The sequence below is a fragment of the Alternaria arborescens genome (assembly GCF_004154835.1).
Source record: "Alternaria arborescens strain FERA 675 chromosome Unknown contig_39, whole genome shotgun sequence".
Taxonomy (NCBI): domain Eukaryota; kingdom Fungi; phylum Ascomycota; class Dothideomycetes; order Pleosporales; family Pleosporaceae; genus Alternaria; species Alternaria arborescens.
The window spans coordinates 50,748-66,696 of record NW_021167894.1 but is presented as its reverse complement, the minus strand read 5'-3'; the positions used below and the strand labels follow the sequence as shown (position 1 = coordinate 66,696).

The 15,949-nt window shown below is 53.6% G+C and overlaps 10 protein-coding genes across 10 annotated transcripts; 5 read left to right on the top strand and 5 right to left on the bottom strand.

The window, feature by feature from the left end:
• Nucleotides 1-849: 849 nt before the first annotated feature.
• Nucleotides 850-2,265, top strand: AA0111_g10759 (Exoglucanase 1; the record flags this gene model as incomplete). The annotated part of the gene is made up of 2 exons (XM_028644547.1): nucleotides 850-1,147; nucleotides 1,193-2,265. 2 exons carry the CDS (start codon nucleotides 850-852, stop codon nucleotides 2,263-2,265), a joined length of 1,371 nt encoding a protein of 456 aa, XP_028501656.1.
• Nucleotides 2,266-3,240: 975 nt separating this feature from the next.
• Nucleotides 3,241-3,749, bottom strand: AA0111_g10758 (hypothetical protein; the record flags this gene model as incomplete). Its single annotated transcript, XM_028644546.1, has 2 exons — nucleotides 3,241-3,328; nucleotides 3,484-3,749. 2 exons carry the CDS (start codon nucleotides 3,747-3,749, stop codon nucleotides 3,241-3,243), a joined length of 354 nt encoding a protein of 117 aa, XP_028501655.1.
• Nucleotides 3,750-4,124: 375 nt separating this feature from the next.
• On the bottom strand, nucleotides 4,125-5,732 carry AA0111_g10757 (hypothetical protein; the record flags this gene model as incomplete). The annotated part of the gene is made up of 2 exons (XM_028644545.1): nucleotides 4,125-5,481; nucleotides 5,530-5,732. 2 exons carry the CDS (start codon nucleotides 5,730-5,732, stop codon nucleotides 4,125-4,127), a joined length of 1,560 nt encoding a protein of 519 aa, XP_028501653.1.
• Nucleotides 5,733-6,123: 391 nt separating this feature from the next.
• Nucleotides 6,124-7,381, bottom strand: AA0111_g10756 (GPN-loop GTPase 2; the record flags this gene model as incomplete). The annotated part of the gene is made up of 3 exons (XM_028644544.1): nucleotides 6,124-6,897; nucleotides 6,946-7,046; nucleotides 7,093-7,381. The coding sequence occupies 3 exons, from the start codon at nucleotides 7,379-7,381 to the stop codon at nucleotides 6,124-6,126; spliced, it is 1,164 nt and encodes a 387-aa protein (XP_028501652.1).
• A 157-nt stretch (nucleotides 7,382-7,538) lies between these two features.
• On the top strand, nucleotides 7,539-8,614 carry AA0111_g10755 (hypothetical protein; the record flags this gene model as incomplete). Its single annotated transcript, XM_028644543.1, has 2 exons — nucleotides 7,539-7,545; nucleotides 7,590-8,614. 2 exons carry the CDS (start codon nucleotides 7,539-7,541, stop codon nucleotides 8,612-8,614), a joined length of 1,032 nt encoding a protein of 343 aa, XP_028501666.1.
• Nucleotides 8,615-9,684: 1,070 nt separating this feature from the next.
• Nucleotides 9,685-10,594, top strand: AA0111_g10754 (hypothetical protein; the record flags this gene model as incomplete). Its single annotated transcript, XM_028644542.1, has 2 exons — nucleotides 9,685-9,723; nucleotides 9,776-10,594. The coding sequence occupies 2 exons, from the start codon at nucleotides 9,685-9,687 to the stop codon at nucleotides 10,592-10,594; spliced, it is 858 nt and encodes a 285-aa protein (XP_028501654.1).
• Nucleotides 10,595-10,837: 243 nt separating this feature from the next.
• Nucleotides 10,838-11,525, bottom strand: AA0111_g10753 (hypothetical protein; the record flags this gene model as incomplete). Its single annotated transcript, XM_028644541.1, has 2 exons — nucleotides 10,838-11,322; nucleotides 11,387-11,525. 2 exons carry the CDS (start codon nucleotides 11,523-11,525, stop codon nucleotides 10,838-10,840), a joined length of 624 nt encoding a protein of 207 aa, XP_028501649.1.
• Nucleotides 11,526-11,712: 187 nt separating this feature from the next.
• On the top strand, nucleotides 11,713-11,958 carry AA0111_g10752 (hypothetical protein; the record flags this gene model as incomplete). The annotated part of the gene is made up of 1 exon (XM_028644540.1): nucleotides 11,713-11,958. The coding sequence occupies one exon, from the start codon at nucleotides 11,713-11,715 to the stop codon at nucleotides 11,956-11,958; it is 246 nt and encodes an 81-aa protein (XP_028501648.1).
• Nucleotides 11,959-12,030: 72 nt separating this feature from the next.
• AA0111_g10751 (hypothetical protein) lies at nucleotides 12,031-13,292 on the bottom strand (the record flags this gene model as incomplete). Its single annotated transcript, XM_028644539.1, has 2 exons — nucleotides 12,031-12,770; nucleotides 12,839-13,292. 2 exons carry the CDS (start codon nucleotides 13,290-13,292, stop codon nucleotides 12,031-12,033), a joined length of 1,194 nt encoding a protein of 397 aa, XP_028501651.1.
• Nucleotides 13,293-13,816: 524 nt separating this feature from the next.
• Nucleotides 13,817-15,895, top strand: AA0111_g10750 (putative ATP-dependent RNA helicase; the record flags this gene model as incomplete). The annotated part of the gene is made up of 2 exons (XM_028644538.1): nucleotides 13,817-13,964; nucleotides 14,016-15,895. The coding sequence occupies 2 exons, from the start codon at nucleotides 13,817-13,819 to the stop codon at nucleotides 15,893-15,895; spliced, it is 2,028 nt and encodes a 675-aa protein (XP_028501650.1).
• Between the last annotated feature and the right edge of the window lie 54 nt (nucleotides 15,896-15,949).

The window sequence follows — 15,949 nt, the reverse complement described above, 5'->3', positions numbered from 1 at the left end:
CGAGGATCTTGGCAATTACTCTTAGGGCTAAACCGTTGTCCAGGGAAAGACAACGAGCCTCATGACCTTTGCTACAAATTAAAATCCACGAGACCGGAACATCTTTCTGGAAGATTCGCTCGTATATGCCCATGGGTCGTGGACGAAGCAATCTAATAAAACCGGGTTTCGAAACCACTGGGTGCAGCTGTATGGCGAAGATGGATCTCTCAGGAGGATCGTCCGACCTCAGTGCCGTATGCCACTCCTCGTACATGAAAGATACGATCTACAGATGCGCAACGTGTATCTGTGAGGTGACTCGTGATACAACCACAGCGCCGTGTGTGAATCTCGAGATATGGTTGCGAGTGTTGATCCACAGCTTTGCCTTCGCACATACGAGGCTTGTCACTCGCCGTCGAATAGAATTGAGGGCTAAGACTCTGCTGCCAATAAGATCAACTAGCCATAGTACGTCTCCATATGCCTATCCGTTCATCACTTCCTACACTATCCCCTTGAGGCAAAGATCCCGGATGTCGTGGCGCACAGATCTCCGCAATACCCCAGACTACCCCACGATGGGGTCACGACTAGGAACGGTTCATCTACCCTTCATTACTCTGGCACTTCTAGCGTCTTTTCACACTCCCGACGTCCCGTCATTCTTACGGTATTGGTGAGAAAGACCTAGGGGACCGTCAAGGTTGCAGATCTTCTGCGCCTTGCAATTATCAACGGTCATATGGGTACTTGTGCAAAGTACCTTGGATAGTACCCGTCAGATGAAAGTTTTTGTATAAGAAGGCCATCTCAACCGTCACTGTTTCGATATCCCACAACAGACTTTCGATCCAACAAGTCACCATGTACAGGACACTCGCCCTCGCTTCTCTCTCGCTCTTCGGAGCCGCCCGCGCTCAGCAGGTTGGCAAAGAGACAACGGAGACACACCCTAAGATGACATGGCAGACTTGCACTGGTACCGGCGGAAAGAGCTGCACCAACAAGTCTGGTTCCATTGTGCTCGACTCCAACTGGCGATGGGCCCACGTCACCAACGGCTACACCAACTGCTACGACGGCAACTCTTGGAACACAACCGCTTGCCCTGACGGCAGCACTTGCACCAAGAACTGCGCCATCGACGGTGCCGACTACTCTGGTATGTAATTCCAACCCGCTACAGTCTGCCGTCTGACACACCTAGGTACCTACGGTATCACTACCAGCAGCAATTCTCTGTCCCTCAAGTTCGTCACCAAGGGCTCTTACTCTGCCAACATTGGTTCGCGTACCTACCTCATGGAGAGCGACACCAAGTACCAGATGTTCAACCTCATCGGCAAGGAGTTCACCTTCGACGTCGACGTCTCCAAGCTGCCTTGCGGCCTGAACGGTGCTCTCTACTTTGTTGAGATGGCTGCCGACGGTGGTATCAACAAGGGCAACAACAAGGCTGGTGCCAAGTACGGAACTGGTTACTGCGACTCCCAGTGCCCCCACGACATCAAGTTCATCAACGGTGTGGCCAACGTCGAGGGCTGGAACCCGTCCGACAACGACGCCAACGCCGGCCAGGGCAAGCTGGGTGCCTGCTGCCCCGAGATGGACATCTGGGAGGCCAACTCCATCTCCACTGCCTACACTCCTCACCCATGCAAGGGCACTGGTCTCCAGGAGTGCAAGGACGAAGTAAGCTGCGGTGACGGCGACAACCGCTACGGCGGAATTTGCGACAAGGACGGCTGCGACTTCAACAGCTACCGCATGGGCGTCCGTGACTTCTACGGCCCAGGCATGACCCTCGACACCACCAAGAAGATGACTGTCGTCACTCAGTTCATCGGCTCCGGCTCCAGCCTCTCCGAGATCAAGCGTTTCTACATCCAGGGAGGAACCGTCTTCAAGAACTCCAACTCTGCCATTGAGGGCGTCAGCGGCAACTCCATCACTGAGAAGTACTGTGACCAGCAGAAGACCGCCTTCGGTGACACATCTTCTTTCAAGACTCTCGGTGGTCTCAACGAGATGGGTGCCTCGCTTGCTCGCGGCCACGTCCTCGTCATGTCCCTCTGGGACGACCATGCGGTCAACATGCTCTGGCTCGACTCTACCTACCCCACCGATGCCGACCCAGAGAAGCCTGGTGTCGCCCGTGGTACCTGCGCTACCGACTCTGGCAAGCCCGAGGACGTTGAGGCCAACTCGCCCGGCGCGACTGTCGTCTTCTCCAACATCAAGTTTGGTCCCATTGGCTCCACCTTTGCCCAGCCCGCATAAGCGCTCGATGAGGTTTCTGGTAAATTTCGGCGAAGGACTGACGGCTTTGGGCTGTAAGAGCGGGTGGGTCTCCTTCGACCGTCCTCTCGCTTTGCTTCAAATTTGTATATACTTGTGGTGGATTTAGAAAGTGTGCATATAGACAAACAGACTGCATTACTCACTGTTGAGACCTGTGAAAGTATCTGCTTCGTGAAGGGTGCTGACTTAGAACTCGTTGTCCAATGCTCTCACTCGCCTTTTGTATTTCTAAAGCCTTCGTGCATCTTTGACATCTGAATAGTTTCGTATTGCGTCTCCAGTCCTTGATTCTTCGTTTGAGCTGCTTGTTCCTAGTCTTGATGTGTGAGTCAATCGTACATCGGCTAAACGCGTTTATTATGAAAGGTAATCGAGCTCAACAAGCTGACCAAGACGCAAACCCCCACATGTGATGTGGAGGGGCGTACAGGTATACTTGGCTTCTCCTTTCTAGCTTCCCCTTTTCATCTCGACTTGGCAAAGCGACAAAAGGCTTGCCCAGCACCAAGACGAGCATTCGAAAGTGGACGCAGACTTGCATGTACATCTCGACAGACTTACACTAATCCAACATCAGTGATCAAAGGAAACCTCAATTTTGCACGTAAATATGGAGTTGGAGGACCGATGATTATGGGTCTGGGCGGCTCCTAGAAAATTTGTTAATATACCCATCCAGGTGTCCAAACCTACCATCCACAACTGGTCATTTCGCGAGTTGATAGCATCACCTCTCGCACATGAAATTCATTGACATCGATAAAAAAATTGCAATTGCCTACCCTCGGCTACTCAGCCGTCTTCGCAAAGTCTATAGAGCGTCTAGCCCATCCAGATCCGTGCTCACAAAAGAAAGATCGCATCCTCGTCCTCGCTAGCATATATACAGTTTCTGTGGTATTGCTGTAAGATTTCTGCCCATCTCGGGTCTTGTTGACGTGCCGGAGGTATCGTCTACTCCTTCTTGACGGTATCCGGGTCTGAGAGGATGCCCTCGGCTTCGAGTCTTCGTCGCGCCTCCTCTAGGGCCCAGGTCTGGATGCTGGCAGGTTGTTAGCTTTGACCAATTATAGCATCTCCGCTTCGCTGTTCCTGGTTCATGTTTTCCGCTACCCATCGCCTGCCTATGACTCCTCCATCTGATCCGTCTCTTGGCCCGTTCTCCGTCCATCTCTCACAGGTGAAATTCGCACGTACCTAGTATCCGGCTTGAAAGCATAAGCCACAACGCCAAAAGCACAAGCTCCGCCGAATCCCCAGTACATGGCGTTCTCCCACCCCTCCTTCTCATACTGCTCGCCGGGCTTGACACCGAAGAGCCATCCGGATGGGGGGTCGTAGCTGGGTCCGTGGCCCGATCGCGTTGTTTGTGACTGTGAGAAGGCCCGGCGGGGAGCTGCTGTGCGGGCGGTAGCGGTGAGAGCGGTGCGCGAGGCGCTGGTTGCGGCGCGGACGGAGTTCATCGTGGTCTGCAGTCTCGCGAGGACTCAATTGAAGGGTGGGTAGAGTTATATGATCGTTCCCGGCGCAGGGGGAGGGGGTTGTGGTTGATGCGGATAGGTGGATGATGACCGACGTTTGAGGTGACCTCGGGAGGTTCCGCATTCGCTGTGAGGGCTTGGCGTGGCGTGGGAAACTAGTGGCGTCGGAGCATCATTAAGTTTTGGTCACCACATAAGAACCCTATTCATGGCGTCCACTTCGAATTGGTGACGCATGACAAGAATGTAATACAGTCTCAAGAGCGAACATGTAGTGTAACTAGTCTGTGGTATAAGAACCCATAACGCCAATGCTATGCAGATGAACCAATCAAACGCCAGGTGATCAAGGAATGCCTAGGCATAAGCAGCTGTGCGCTTCTCTTCAGTATCCTCCATCTCATCATCTGGCTGGTGGAACGACATCCTTGCCATGCTCTGAGATGCCTCGTCGACTTGTTCTTCTGTCTCGTCCGTCTTGACTGACTCCCTCTCCTTGCGGTTCTTCTCCACTGCCTCCAGTTCCGCCAGCCTCGCAGCAGTTTTCTCGGCTTCTTCCTTTTCCCGCTTCTCGCGATCCGCCCTCTCCAGTGCTTCGAATTCATCGTCAATCTCGCCCTCGTCGAGAGGCTGGTCGGTTTCGTTGATGATGTTCGTAATCTCTTCCGTAGTCGCCATTTGTTCGTTGACGGCATCAACAACACCTTGAACGCCCTCTGCACCGCCAACCTTCTCGTTGAGACCCTTGAGCGCAGCAGCACCAGCGCGCATGGCCTCCACGATCTCGACTTGATCAGCTGCGTGTTGTAGGTCTGTGTAGACTTGCTCGAGCTGGAGGGCAACATCGGAACGCTGCTTGAGAGCGTTCTCGGCAAGCTTCTTCGAGCGCAGTGCAGCTTTGGCGCGGACCATCTGCTTCGCAACCACGGCCTCCCGTGCCGCTGCATCTGCCAGAGCAATCTTCTCCATAATTGGCGATATCTGGGCGTTGATATTTGCTAGTGTGTCGCGGAGATTGGCGATGGCGGCATCCTCTTCCGTAACTGGCAGAGGCACGTCCTCGTGCTCCGGCTTGAACTTGATCGTCTGCTCGTTGTAAGATATCGCTTGCTTGTCTCTAGCGAGGAATGTAAGGACAATGTCCACATCGTTTGTCGTAAGCGGTGCAGTTGGATTGAGGACAGTCGCGAAACGTTTCAGGAAGTCTGTTTTTGATAGCACCCGATCAGCCGTAGACGTGTGCTCCTTCATCTTCTTCAGTATCTCGTCTGCAGCAACCTCCACATTCTTGACGACCACAAAGTTTCCAACCTCCATCTTGGCTGGCGCTTGTACCTGCCCCAAAACGCCAACCTGCCGCAGACTCCACTGGAGCACCTTCCATGGTGATGGTATCCACGATGTCTTGTATATGCTTTCTTTCGCTGTCAAGAAGTCCTTCAGGGGTACCATCTCCTTCTTCTGGACTGCCTCATGGAACACGGCCGGCAGACAGGTGGGCTTGCCATGTTGCGGGTGTTGCAGGGCTCGCGCGAGCTCGTCGGCGGCTCGTATGCTTAGGAGATCGTGTGTGGTACCCTGTCTGGGAACGACACCCGCTCGCGAGGCGTCGACAAGCGCCTTTGTCCATGCGGCAATGTTCGCATGGTAGCCCTCGGGGTTGATCTCGAGCTGTTGCCGAAAGTCTGCATAGAGCGATGCGAGGCGGTACTGGCTGTGCTGGTCAGCAGTGCAGAGGTTGCCAGGCTACGGCTGGCCTTACTTCCTAAAGGCCTCTTCGTGCTGCAAGACGAATTCTAGCAGTTCACTCATGTCGCGCTCTGGTTCGGGTACCCACTGCGCCCGGCTGTGTTTGGAACGGAAGAGCGAACGCTTCCGCTTATGACGACTAAGCGTGGGGTCGTCGCTAAAGATGGAGACGTGGGGGCCGCTGGCCAGGTCGCGAGATGGCTTGCGTTTGAGCATGTGCGTGGTCAAAACAACCAGAGTAGTAATACGAGGTAACTAGACGGCATCTATTAGGGTCTAGTGCAGGGTCAGATATCCCGGTAGTATTATGTAGACTATCGTACAATGCGGGCGCGTGCAGCTGTTTGCCGACGCGACGCGCTGTTTCAAGATCCAACCCCACTAAGTGCCTTTCCCTTCATCCATGTGACAATCGACTCAGTCACTGCCTATGCTCCACTAGCGGTGCTCCTGTTTCCTTGCTTTCTGCACCCATACTCTGTAGAGAAAGGGCCCTGCGTTAAGCGTTTTATTGTTATGCGCTTCATGTTGAACCACCCGTTGCTATTACAAGCGAAAGAGGCTTGGTCATGCGGTCGTCGCGACGACTATGCTAGTATATCCTACTTCACTTTCTGACAACATTGATGCCGGTGTCATTCTTCTTCTCCATGAACTGTCGCATCTCCTCCAGGTCGTCCATGTCGTCATCGCTGTCGTGGCTTTTGGGCTTTGCTGGAGGTTTCGATGGAGGCTTCGATGTGGGGATTACTTGAGGAGCGTTCTGCGGTGGTGGATCGCGCATGTCTTTGGTCTCGTCCTCCCATGCCTTCCTCTCTTCTTCATCTAGCTCGTCCCGCCTATCCAGCCACCTCTCCTGCACATCGCGGGCGTCCATAGTCGCCCCGTTCTCGCGCATAGCCATCTGCCACACTGTGTCGTTTGCGCCTTCTATGCCGCCCATCGCAAAGCCGCCTGCACGATCGATAGCCCGCAGCAGCGTCATCATGCTTTTCTTGTCTTCTACAGCCAGTGTCTCGAACCCTACCAGCGCAAAGTCCTCAACGAGCTCCACGATCGCCTTGTTGAGCGCGGAGAACTTTGATGTTGGCTCGTCGTCGTCTGGGTCTACGTCGTTCGTGCCAGCTGTTGTAGGGCCTGGAATGCCAGATGTCTGTTCGCGGTTGAGGTGCGGCAGGAGGTATTGTAGATCCTGGACTTCAGTGTAAAAGTCGAGGTTGAAAGGCAGGTTTGGGTAGTTTCGGAGGTTGTCGATCTTTGTGAGGACGTTCAAGTGGGGCAGGTCCATCTGCAGCATGCTGCGTAGGGCGAGTAGGAGAGAGGAAACGTATAGCGACGGTCGCGAGAGAATGATGGAGTCGGTCAGGTGTACGACGACGAGCTGGTCATGTTAGCCCCCAGTTGCAGGCCATGGGTGGTGGGCGAATACTCGATACCCAAGTTTTTGTAGGCGGAAGAAGATGTTGCGCAGCGAGCCGTGGTGCGTGAAGAGTTCGACCTGGCCGGGGCAGTCGAAGAGGACATAGTCGTCTGGAGCCATTAGTATACTTGAAGAGAGTCCGGTACTGTCACGAACCTCCAAGTTCCTTCAAGCCCTCTTCTAGCCAGTCGAAGTTGTGCTCCAGTTCCTCGAGCGCAAACAAGACCCCTCCGTTTGGGCCCAGAGTCTCCTGCTCCATGATCTCGTCTATTGTGACCAGGTCTCGGACGTCTAGAGCAGGCTGGTATGAGGTGTGGTCGTTCGCGGGGTCGAGGTTGACGACGGAACACTTGCGCTCGATTGCGCCCATGAACTGTTGCATTCCATCGCAGTAAGTCGACTTTCCAGAGCCCGGCGGCCCGATGACGAGTTGTGCGAAGGGCATGTTTGTCGGGGTGCAGTGACGAGGGAAGAAGCTGGGGAACTTTTGGAGGGGGCGTTAGCGTGCATCTCAGGTATTTGTTTAGTCTGCGGACTCCCGCCCTTGAGAGCTTCACTCCGACTCGCAGCTTCTAGAACCCGTACACCGTACTATCGCCAACATGTCAAGTAGGTCAGTCCACGCCTGTACGGGCCCCGTGCTAACTTGCCAGGCCAATTCGAGCTTGCGCAAAACCCGACCGAGCCCATATCGTCGGTCAAGTTCGCGACCAACAACCCAACACGCCTGCTTGTCTCGTCGTGGGATCGCCATGTCTACCTCTACGACACACATGCTGAGCCCGGCGGCAAGCTGCTCCAGAAATTCGAACACCGCGCGCCCGTACTAGATGTCTGCTTCGGACGCGACGACAACGAGGCCTTTTCCTGCGGGCTCGACTGGGAGGTGCGCAGAATCGACCTCGAGACGGGCGCGCAGACCATCATGTCTACACACTCGCAGGGTGTTCGCAACGTCCTCTACTCTGCCGCGCACAACCTCCTGATCTCGTCATCATGGGACTCCACACTGCACCTCCACAATCTGTCGCAACCCGGCGACTTTTCTGCTGTCCGACTGCCTTCCAAGCCCTTTTCGCTCTCCGCGTCGCCGACCAAGCTGGTCGTCGCCATGGCAAGCCGCGCAGTCAACATATACGAACTCGACAAGCTGGCCGAGGCTGCGACGAGAGGTGGCGGTGAGGAGGTCGCAGTGGAGCCGTGGCAGCAGCGGGAGAGCTCCATGAAGTACATGACACGCGCCGTGTCTTGCATGCCAAACGACGCGGGCTACTCCAGCTCGAGCATCGAGGGACGTGTAGCAGTCGAGTGGTTCGACCCGTCTGAGGAGTCACAGTCGCGCAAGTACGCCTTCAAGTGCCACAGACAACAGGTCGACGGCCAGGACGTCGTCTACCCAGTCCATGCGCTCGCATACCACCCAGTTCACGGCACCTTTGCGACAGGAGGCGGCGATGGTATAGTCGCCCTTTGGGACGCAGTAGCAAAGAGGAGGATAAGACAGTACCAGAAGTTCCCTGCTAGCGTGCAAACCATCGATTTCTCCAACGACGGTAAATACGTAGCTATTGGAGTCAGTCCCGGCTTCGAGGACGGCGTCGACGATGTGCCAGACGGTGTAACCAAGGTCTTCATCAGGGAATTGAGCGCAACCGAAGCGTCGGGCAAGAAGAAGTAGGCGTCATCAAGGTGCTGCCAAAGCTCCACGTTTGTCCGCGGCTGTGCCAAGTTACGAGATAAATATACCAGTTGGTCAATCGACCCCACCACCATCTCGAAGATCCAAAATCAACCAAGGTTGGTCTCTTTCTACGCGTGATACATATGCTTCAGCTCAGTTAACATACGTAAGGATCTTTGATCACCACTGCAGGCAATGGGCACCGAATTTTGATACGTCGAAAACCGGTAATACACCATGAAAACATATGGTCGAGAATCATTGCGAGCGTGCCAAACTCGATGTATGACAGCATCGCTGTACTCGTGGGAAACGAACAACCACCGAGGATGAAGATAGCTCCTAGTAGAACAAAGAGGCTTGTCTTTCCGAGGTTGTGACTTAGCCTAGAAAGAATTGCAAAGGTGTTGTATCCTATGTTTACATATCCTCGAGTCTATTGTAGTATAAATCATGAAAATGGACTCAAGGCGTCAGTTGTACCTTGAGAAAAGAACAAGCTTCTTTGTGCCCTGCATGAGTGTTGCGAAAACCCCTCGTCCAGCGAGCGCCACCACGTTCACATGCTTTGAGGCATAGTAACGCCCTCACGACAGAACGGACATCATGCACTCTTTTTACACCTTGTTCGGCCGTCTATGGTGTCGATGCTGACAGGACAGGGGTGATCATTCGTGCTCGTTCAATGAGCCGCAAGAGGTTTAGCTCGCGATGACCTTTATTGGCCAGGCGTACATACTTATCACTGACTAGCATTGTCTGCGAGAGACGCGATTGGCGAGTACCACTATCATTTAGTTGGTGGGTACGGGATCATGCTGACGAGGAGAGCGAGTTGGACCCATTGGTGTACTTTACATGCGCTAGCTGCGCTTCGTGAGATGCTTGTTGTAACAGTCGAAACATAGATATGCGGTTTGCGGTTGATGTAGAATGTATAAAAGCGGTGCATTCCGTTGAGATCGGCGCTCTTACACTCTCTTCGTCAAGTCCTCGCATCAGAACTCCTCAACAATAATTCTATACCATTATCCTTCGACATCAGGCTATCCACTAAAACATCCACCATGGCCACAGGGACATCCTGCTCGACCGAGTGCATCAAGGTGCTACTTCACACTGCTTGACGTTTTGTCTTCGCTAACCACCCCGCTTCAGGGCTCAATTCACGCAGGCAATCCCAAAGGTACTATCGAACAACTCCATGGCCTCTCCGTTTACATGGTTGGAAACCGAACCACTCCACGGGCAGTCATCTGCATGTACTCGGACATCTTTGGACTAGGTCTTCCCAACAACAAGATCATCGCCGATGCCTATGCCGAGTCAGGAGAGTACCTAGTGCTACTCCCTGATTTCTTCAAGGGCGATCCGGTTGGGTTGAAGGTTGCTGATGCATTGCTCCCTGTTGACGCCGCTGCCCAGAGTACCTTTGCCAAGTACACAGGTATCCTGACGAACATACCATCTTTTCTCATGTGGCAGAGGAGGCATGGGAAGGCGGAGTCAGATAAGATCTGCCTCGACTTTATGCGGGAGCTGAGACGGGCGACGCCGAGCGAACAGAAGATCGGCATGGTCGGATTTTGCTGGGGAGGGAAGTATGCTGTTCGCACGGGATTGGAGAGCAGCATGATCGAGATGGAGGGAGTGAAGAGGCCGCTTGTCGACGCGATCGTGGCGCTGCACCCAAGTCACTTGGTCGTTCCTGACGACGTCGAGGACCTAATGGTTCCCACGAGCTTCGGGTGGGGCGTAGAGGATTTTGCCGTAAGCTATGAAACGAAGAGCAAGGTGGAGGCATGTCATGCCAAAGCACAAAAGGAGCGCAAGGAGTTTCCGGAGATCGAACACAAATCGTACAAGCCCGGGAGGCATGGGTTCGCGGTTCGAGGCAACCCAGACGACCCACAGGAGAGGAAGGCCTTGGAGGATTCAGAGAAGCAGGTGCTCGCGTGGTTCGAGAGGTGGCTTTGAAGCTGCTCCACAAATTGTGTATAGTTGTACCTAGGTGAACCGCAGCCTGAAGTATCGCTGTGTTCTGCGTTAGTCCGCGTCAATGTAGCATGTACTGGGTACCTCCAGGCTACAGGGTCATTCTGGTACAATCGGAATAATGTGCTTCGTAGTCCTAAATTGGTATATCGTCTCCGCATATCCAAGCATTCCCTAGATGCGGCCCAGCGCCATACGCCCATCCTCAGCCCTGTGAAGAGCTCATCAGTTCCGCCTGTATTTTAGTGGAATGTTCTTCTCCACGACGCCTCTGAGCTCCAGCCTCTCCCACTCCTCTTGTGCTGCCTCCTTCTCTTCATGCATCTTGAAATGCGCGATATCCTCGGGGTGGTTCAAGTCCTCCTCTTTGACGTCGTCACCACTGTGGTACTTTTCCCAATGATGAATCTCGTACTCGTACTCGTCGTCACCGTGGTGTCCTGGGCCCATGCCAAAGTCTGGAAGCTTGACGTTCTCTGAATCCTTTTGTACGAATTCGGCCAAGGTGATGGAGCCGTCTTTGTTGGTATCGAACATGTCTAGGATAGTCTGGACGACCATTTGCTTCTTTGTCTCGGAGATGGAGGCGCTGGAGGGGTCTTCGAGGCCGTAGGTTCGGCGGATGTCGACTGCGGTCCAGAGGCCGGTGCTGTCGTAGTCGTGTAGGTTGAAGAAGGTAGTTGCGTCATAGCCGGAGATGTGGTGCTCCTCTGCGAGTGTGTTAGACGCTGCTCTTTCCTATGCGTTCATGCGGGGATCCCGGGAAGTCTATACCAGCCATGTGTCGCGTCGCCCAGTCGGCGTCCGGTGGGACTTCTACTTGCGTATGCTCATTCCCGCCATGCGCCGAGGCGTTGAGGGCGCATGACAAAAGCAAGAGCGCGCTAAGCGGCAATTTCAACATGCAATTCATGGTTTCCTGGGGGCACGTCGCAGGAGAATGTACCATGTAAAGGTTGAGTTGAGTCGTAGCCCCAATGTTGACGGCCAGGGGCTCGGTTCAACGACTGGCCAGCCGCCGACACTATGTCATAGGGGTCTAGACATTTCCACGTGCCTGCGTAGCCTTCTCACCGCACCGACAACACCACAAGCTCACAATGAACGTTCTACTCCTCCTGAGCCTGCTGCTCTTCATACCATTTCTCTTGTTCCTCGCATTCCTTGCTGCATCTTCTTGCATGGGCGACGGCTTCCGCGCAAGATTTGCTGGTGTGACATTCAATCCCCGAAACGCATCCTTTGGTCGCAACTACACGCGAGGCTTCGGATCTGGAGCAGGAAGCGCAGGCTGGGAACAAATTGAGATGGAAGACATGCTTGGAGAGGACAGCGACTCGGAATAAACAGCACAAGAAGTATGGCTTGACCGCCTTACCGGGTATCTTCATCTACACACTACCGCCGACGCGCGCCTTCTAGAACTCTAGATCCTGCTTCTTTGGCATCGCACTAGCACCCGCCGCCTCCCTTACAGCCTCCTCCTGCGCCTCAGTGTCGCCTTCCATCGGTGGCAGGCTGAACTTTGCAATCACAAACTTCCGTCTGCTCAATGTGAACGCCATATCCTCGCCCAAGTCTTCTGCTCCACCACCGCCGCCCTTTTCGTGAAACACGGGTAATTTGTGGACGGCAAGCATACCCTGCGGTCGTTCCTCGTCCTTTGTGGTGCCCGCCGATTGTGCAAGTGCTTGCATGCGCGAGTATGGAAACGGAGACAATTCGAGTACACCGTCTGAGAGGATCTCCATCCAGCGGACCAGCCCGGAGGATCTTGGATACAGGGTTAGTGGAAGCGTGACAACGGCGGTCAGACGCGTTTGGTATTGCCGGAGGAGCGCGCGCAGAGCATGAAGAAACTGAAGTATGTAGGTTGGATGGGCCGACGAGGAAGGGTATAGCGCTGGCGAGAGAAGAGAAGGTATCACAACGCGATGTATCGTTTGTGGTGGTGTTGACTCGAGCTGCTGCCGTATGTTTTGCAGAATCGAAGGGAAGGGCGAGGCAGAAGCGCCTGTCGGTGGAGGTATCGGCACATAGTTGATTGCTGTCCCTACCGGAAGCGTGAGACGTTTGGCCAGATCAAAGGTATGGCAGAAGATTGTCTGCTCTTCTGCTGCGTCGCCTTGGTTCGTTGTTCTCTGCGGATTGGGCGAGCCTGTCGCAAACCTCGTCAAAATTGTTCGGAATATAATTTCGCATTTCCAGAATATATACAAGACGCACCTCTAGCACTCTCAAATTGTCCAAGGCCTTCATACCTCCACGCGATCTTCATCTTCTCTGCTCGCTCCTTTCCTTCCCTCCTCTTGTCCGACTTGTCTTCTGATATGCCAGGCAATTCCCTGCCCCACACTTCACCCATGCCTACTACATGCACCTTGTGCCCCTGTACCACACCTTCCGCTGCATAAAACCTGAGCAATGCGCCGGCATAGTCAGTCGTTCCGCTCTCGCCTATGAGTATGGAGTTTCCCAGCGCTAGCCCAGCATGTCCTGCGAGAATGCCATCGAGCGAGGGTGTACCGGTGGACGTGGTGGGGCGGCCATCGATGGGTGAGGGTCGCACGCCTGGGGGCGTTGGCACAGGTTGAGCTACTGCAGGAGAAGAGGGCGAATTCAACGCGTCTTCTCCTGCTGGTGCGCGAGACAGTGCTATGTTGCGCTTGCGAAACGCCATTTTGAGGTGTTTTGAGCTGTGAGTCGCGACTCGAAAATGTTAGAGGGGCTATCGATAAGGCAAGTTAGTGCCAGACGTCATCCAGCCCTTGACCCGCCAGCCTTTCGCGAAATGAATCCATGTACTATGTAATGGAACTGCCGCCAAACTTTGGAGCTTGCATTGCATCTTGTTATCCAACACGAAGCACCTCAGTCCCAGTCTTTATAGCATCAGTAAGACGATCGAGCCTGCCGCACCTAATTCTGCCGGCTTGGATCAAGCTTAGCTAACTAAACAACCATACACTTGAACGAATCTCAACTCCTTGGGCTGACCTGGTTGGTCGTCAGACTACTCTCAGCACCATCCAGTAGGACTATCGCATTCAGCCATTGAATTACCCAGGAATGCATTACGCTAAGTCGTATCCGGCTAGAGCATCTCCTTAGTGTCCTTCTCCATCGAGGCCCTCACTCAATGCTCTCGGCATCCCAACGCCAATCTATCTTCACTTCCTCCTGAAGATCCATTGACATTAAGTCATGGCAGAAGATGGGGATATTGAGTCTGCTTTGATTCCAAGTCTGTATAAGCCGCCCGCTTTACTACCAATTGCACAACTCAAAGATCAACTGCTCTACACGATAGAGACGTACCCTGTGACTATTGTTGTCGGCGAAACAGGCAGTGGTAAGTTATCCGGTTTACACAGAACTGAATTCTGGAGCTGATTTTGTCGAGGCAAAACAACGCAGATACCAAAATTTCTGCTTGAGGCGGGCTGGTGCAATGGCGGCCAGCAAATAGCCATCACCCAACCCCGACGGATAGCATGTACGAGTGTCGCTGCAAGAGTAGCAGAGGAACTAGCGACACCCCTCGGCCAGAAAGTTGGATACAGCATTCGGTTCGAAGACGTTACGTCCGCAGCTACAAATGTAAAGTTCGTCACAGATGGATTGTTACTACGCGAGATGCTTGTCGATCCGCTACTCTCCCGCTACTCCGTCATCATGGTTGACGAAGCACACGAGCGCAGCTTGTCATCTGATATACTGCTGAGTCTATTAAAGAAAGTGCTGGTGAAAAGAGAAGACTTGCGCGTCGTTGTGAGCAGCGCCACACTCGAAGCCGAACGCTTTCTTGACTTCTTCAGTCCCGATCAAGGCGAGAAGGTTCATGGCAAGAGCAAAGAAGAATTCGGATGCATTGTTGGTATCGAAGGACGCACATATCCAGTTGAGATTCAATACTTACAGGAACCAACAAACAACTACGTCGAAGCATCAATCGACACAGTCATCAAGATCCACGAGCATGAGAGCGAAGGTGACATTCTCGTCTTTTTGACAGGGCGCGAGGAAATAGATGACGCGATTGACAAGCTGGGCGACCGTATTGCCGACATGTCCTCGTCTCAGCAAAGACTCATGCCTTTACCCCTCTATGCCGGCCTGCCCACAGAAGACCAGAATCTCATCTTCACGAAGCCACCGCAAAATACGCGACGCGTCATCTTCAGCACCAATATTTCCGAGGCGTCTGTGACCATCGATGGTATCGTCTTCGTAATAGACTCAGGATACGTCAAGCTCCGCGCCTACAACGCCAATATCGGCATCGAAAATCTCGCCGTCGTCCCGGTATCGAAAGCCAGTGCCACACAAAGAGCAGGTCGCGCAGGTCGAACGAGACCGGGCAAATGTTTTAGACTGTACCCAGAGAGCGTGTATGAAGGCCTGGAGGAAGCCACGTTCCCAGAGCTCGCCCGCTCAAACCTCGCCCCTGTAATTCTGCAGCTTCTTAACTTGGGAATCACGAATGTAGTACGATTCGACTACCTATCCCCACCGCCATCGGCACTCGTGACACGTGCCCTAGATATGCTGTACTCTCTGGGGGCCTTGGACGCTCACGCTCGGCTTACAAAGCCCTTTGGTATGCGTCTGGCAGAGCTTCCTCTCGAACCAATGCTTGGGCGCGCTGTGTTGAAAGCTGCTGAGCCAGAGTTTGGTTGCTTGAGCGAGATGCTCACAATAGCCGCTATGATGACGCTCCAAGGCAACGCCTTTGTATCCCATGATGGGGGAAAGAAACAGCTCGATGCAGCGAGGCGGAAATTTGCCGTAGCAGAGGGTGATCATCTTACACTATACAACGTGTACGAAGCCTTTGTGAAAGCTGGCATGGGTAACACGGCATGGTGCCACTCGAACAGTCTTAATCACAAGTCTCTCGTCAAGGCAGTCAGTGTCCGGAAACAATTGGCTGCCTATCTGGACCGTTTTGGCGTCAAGGAAAATGTTCTCGCATCATCGGGTGTACTGAGAGTTGGTGGTACCCCACTTGCGGAGCGTGTCCGCCGCTGTTTGACTACCGGGTTCTTCGCGCATGCTGCGAGGATGAAGGCAGATGGGACTTTCACCACCGTGGACGGGAAGACGACACTATGGGCTCATCCAAGTTCTGTGTTCTTCACGAGGAAGGCTGATTGGGTTATATACACGGAGATTCAGTCTACCAGAGACAAAATCTACATCAGAGATTTGAGTACAGTGGATATGGACTGGCTGACAGAGTATGCGCCAGAGTATTACAAGATCAAGAACGGCGGTCGATGAGATGGGGAAAAGGAAGAATCCTGCGGGTATCTATCAAAACTAAAGGCATAATTA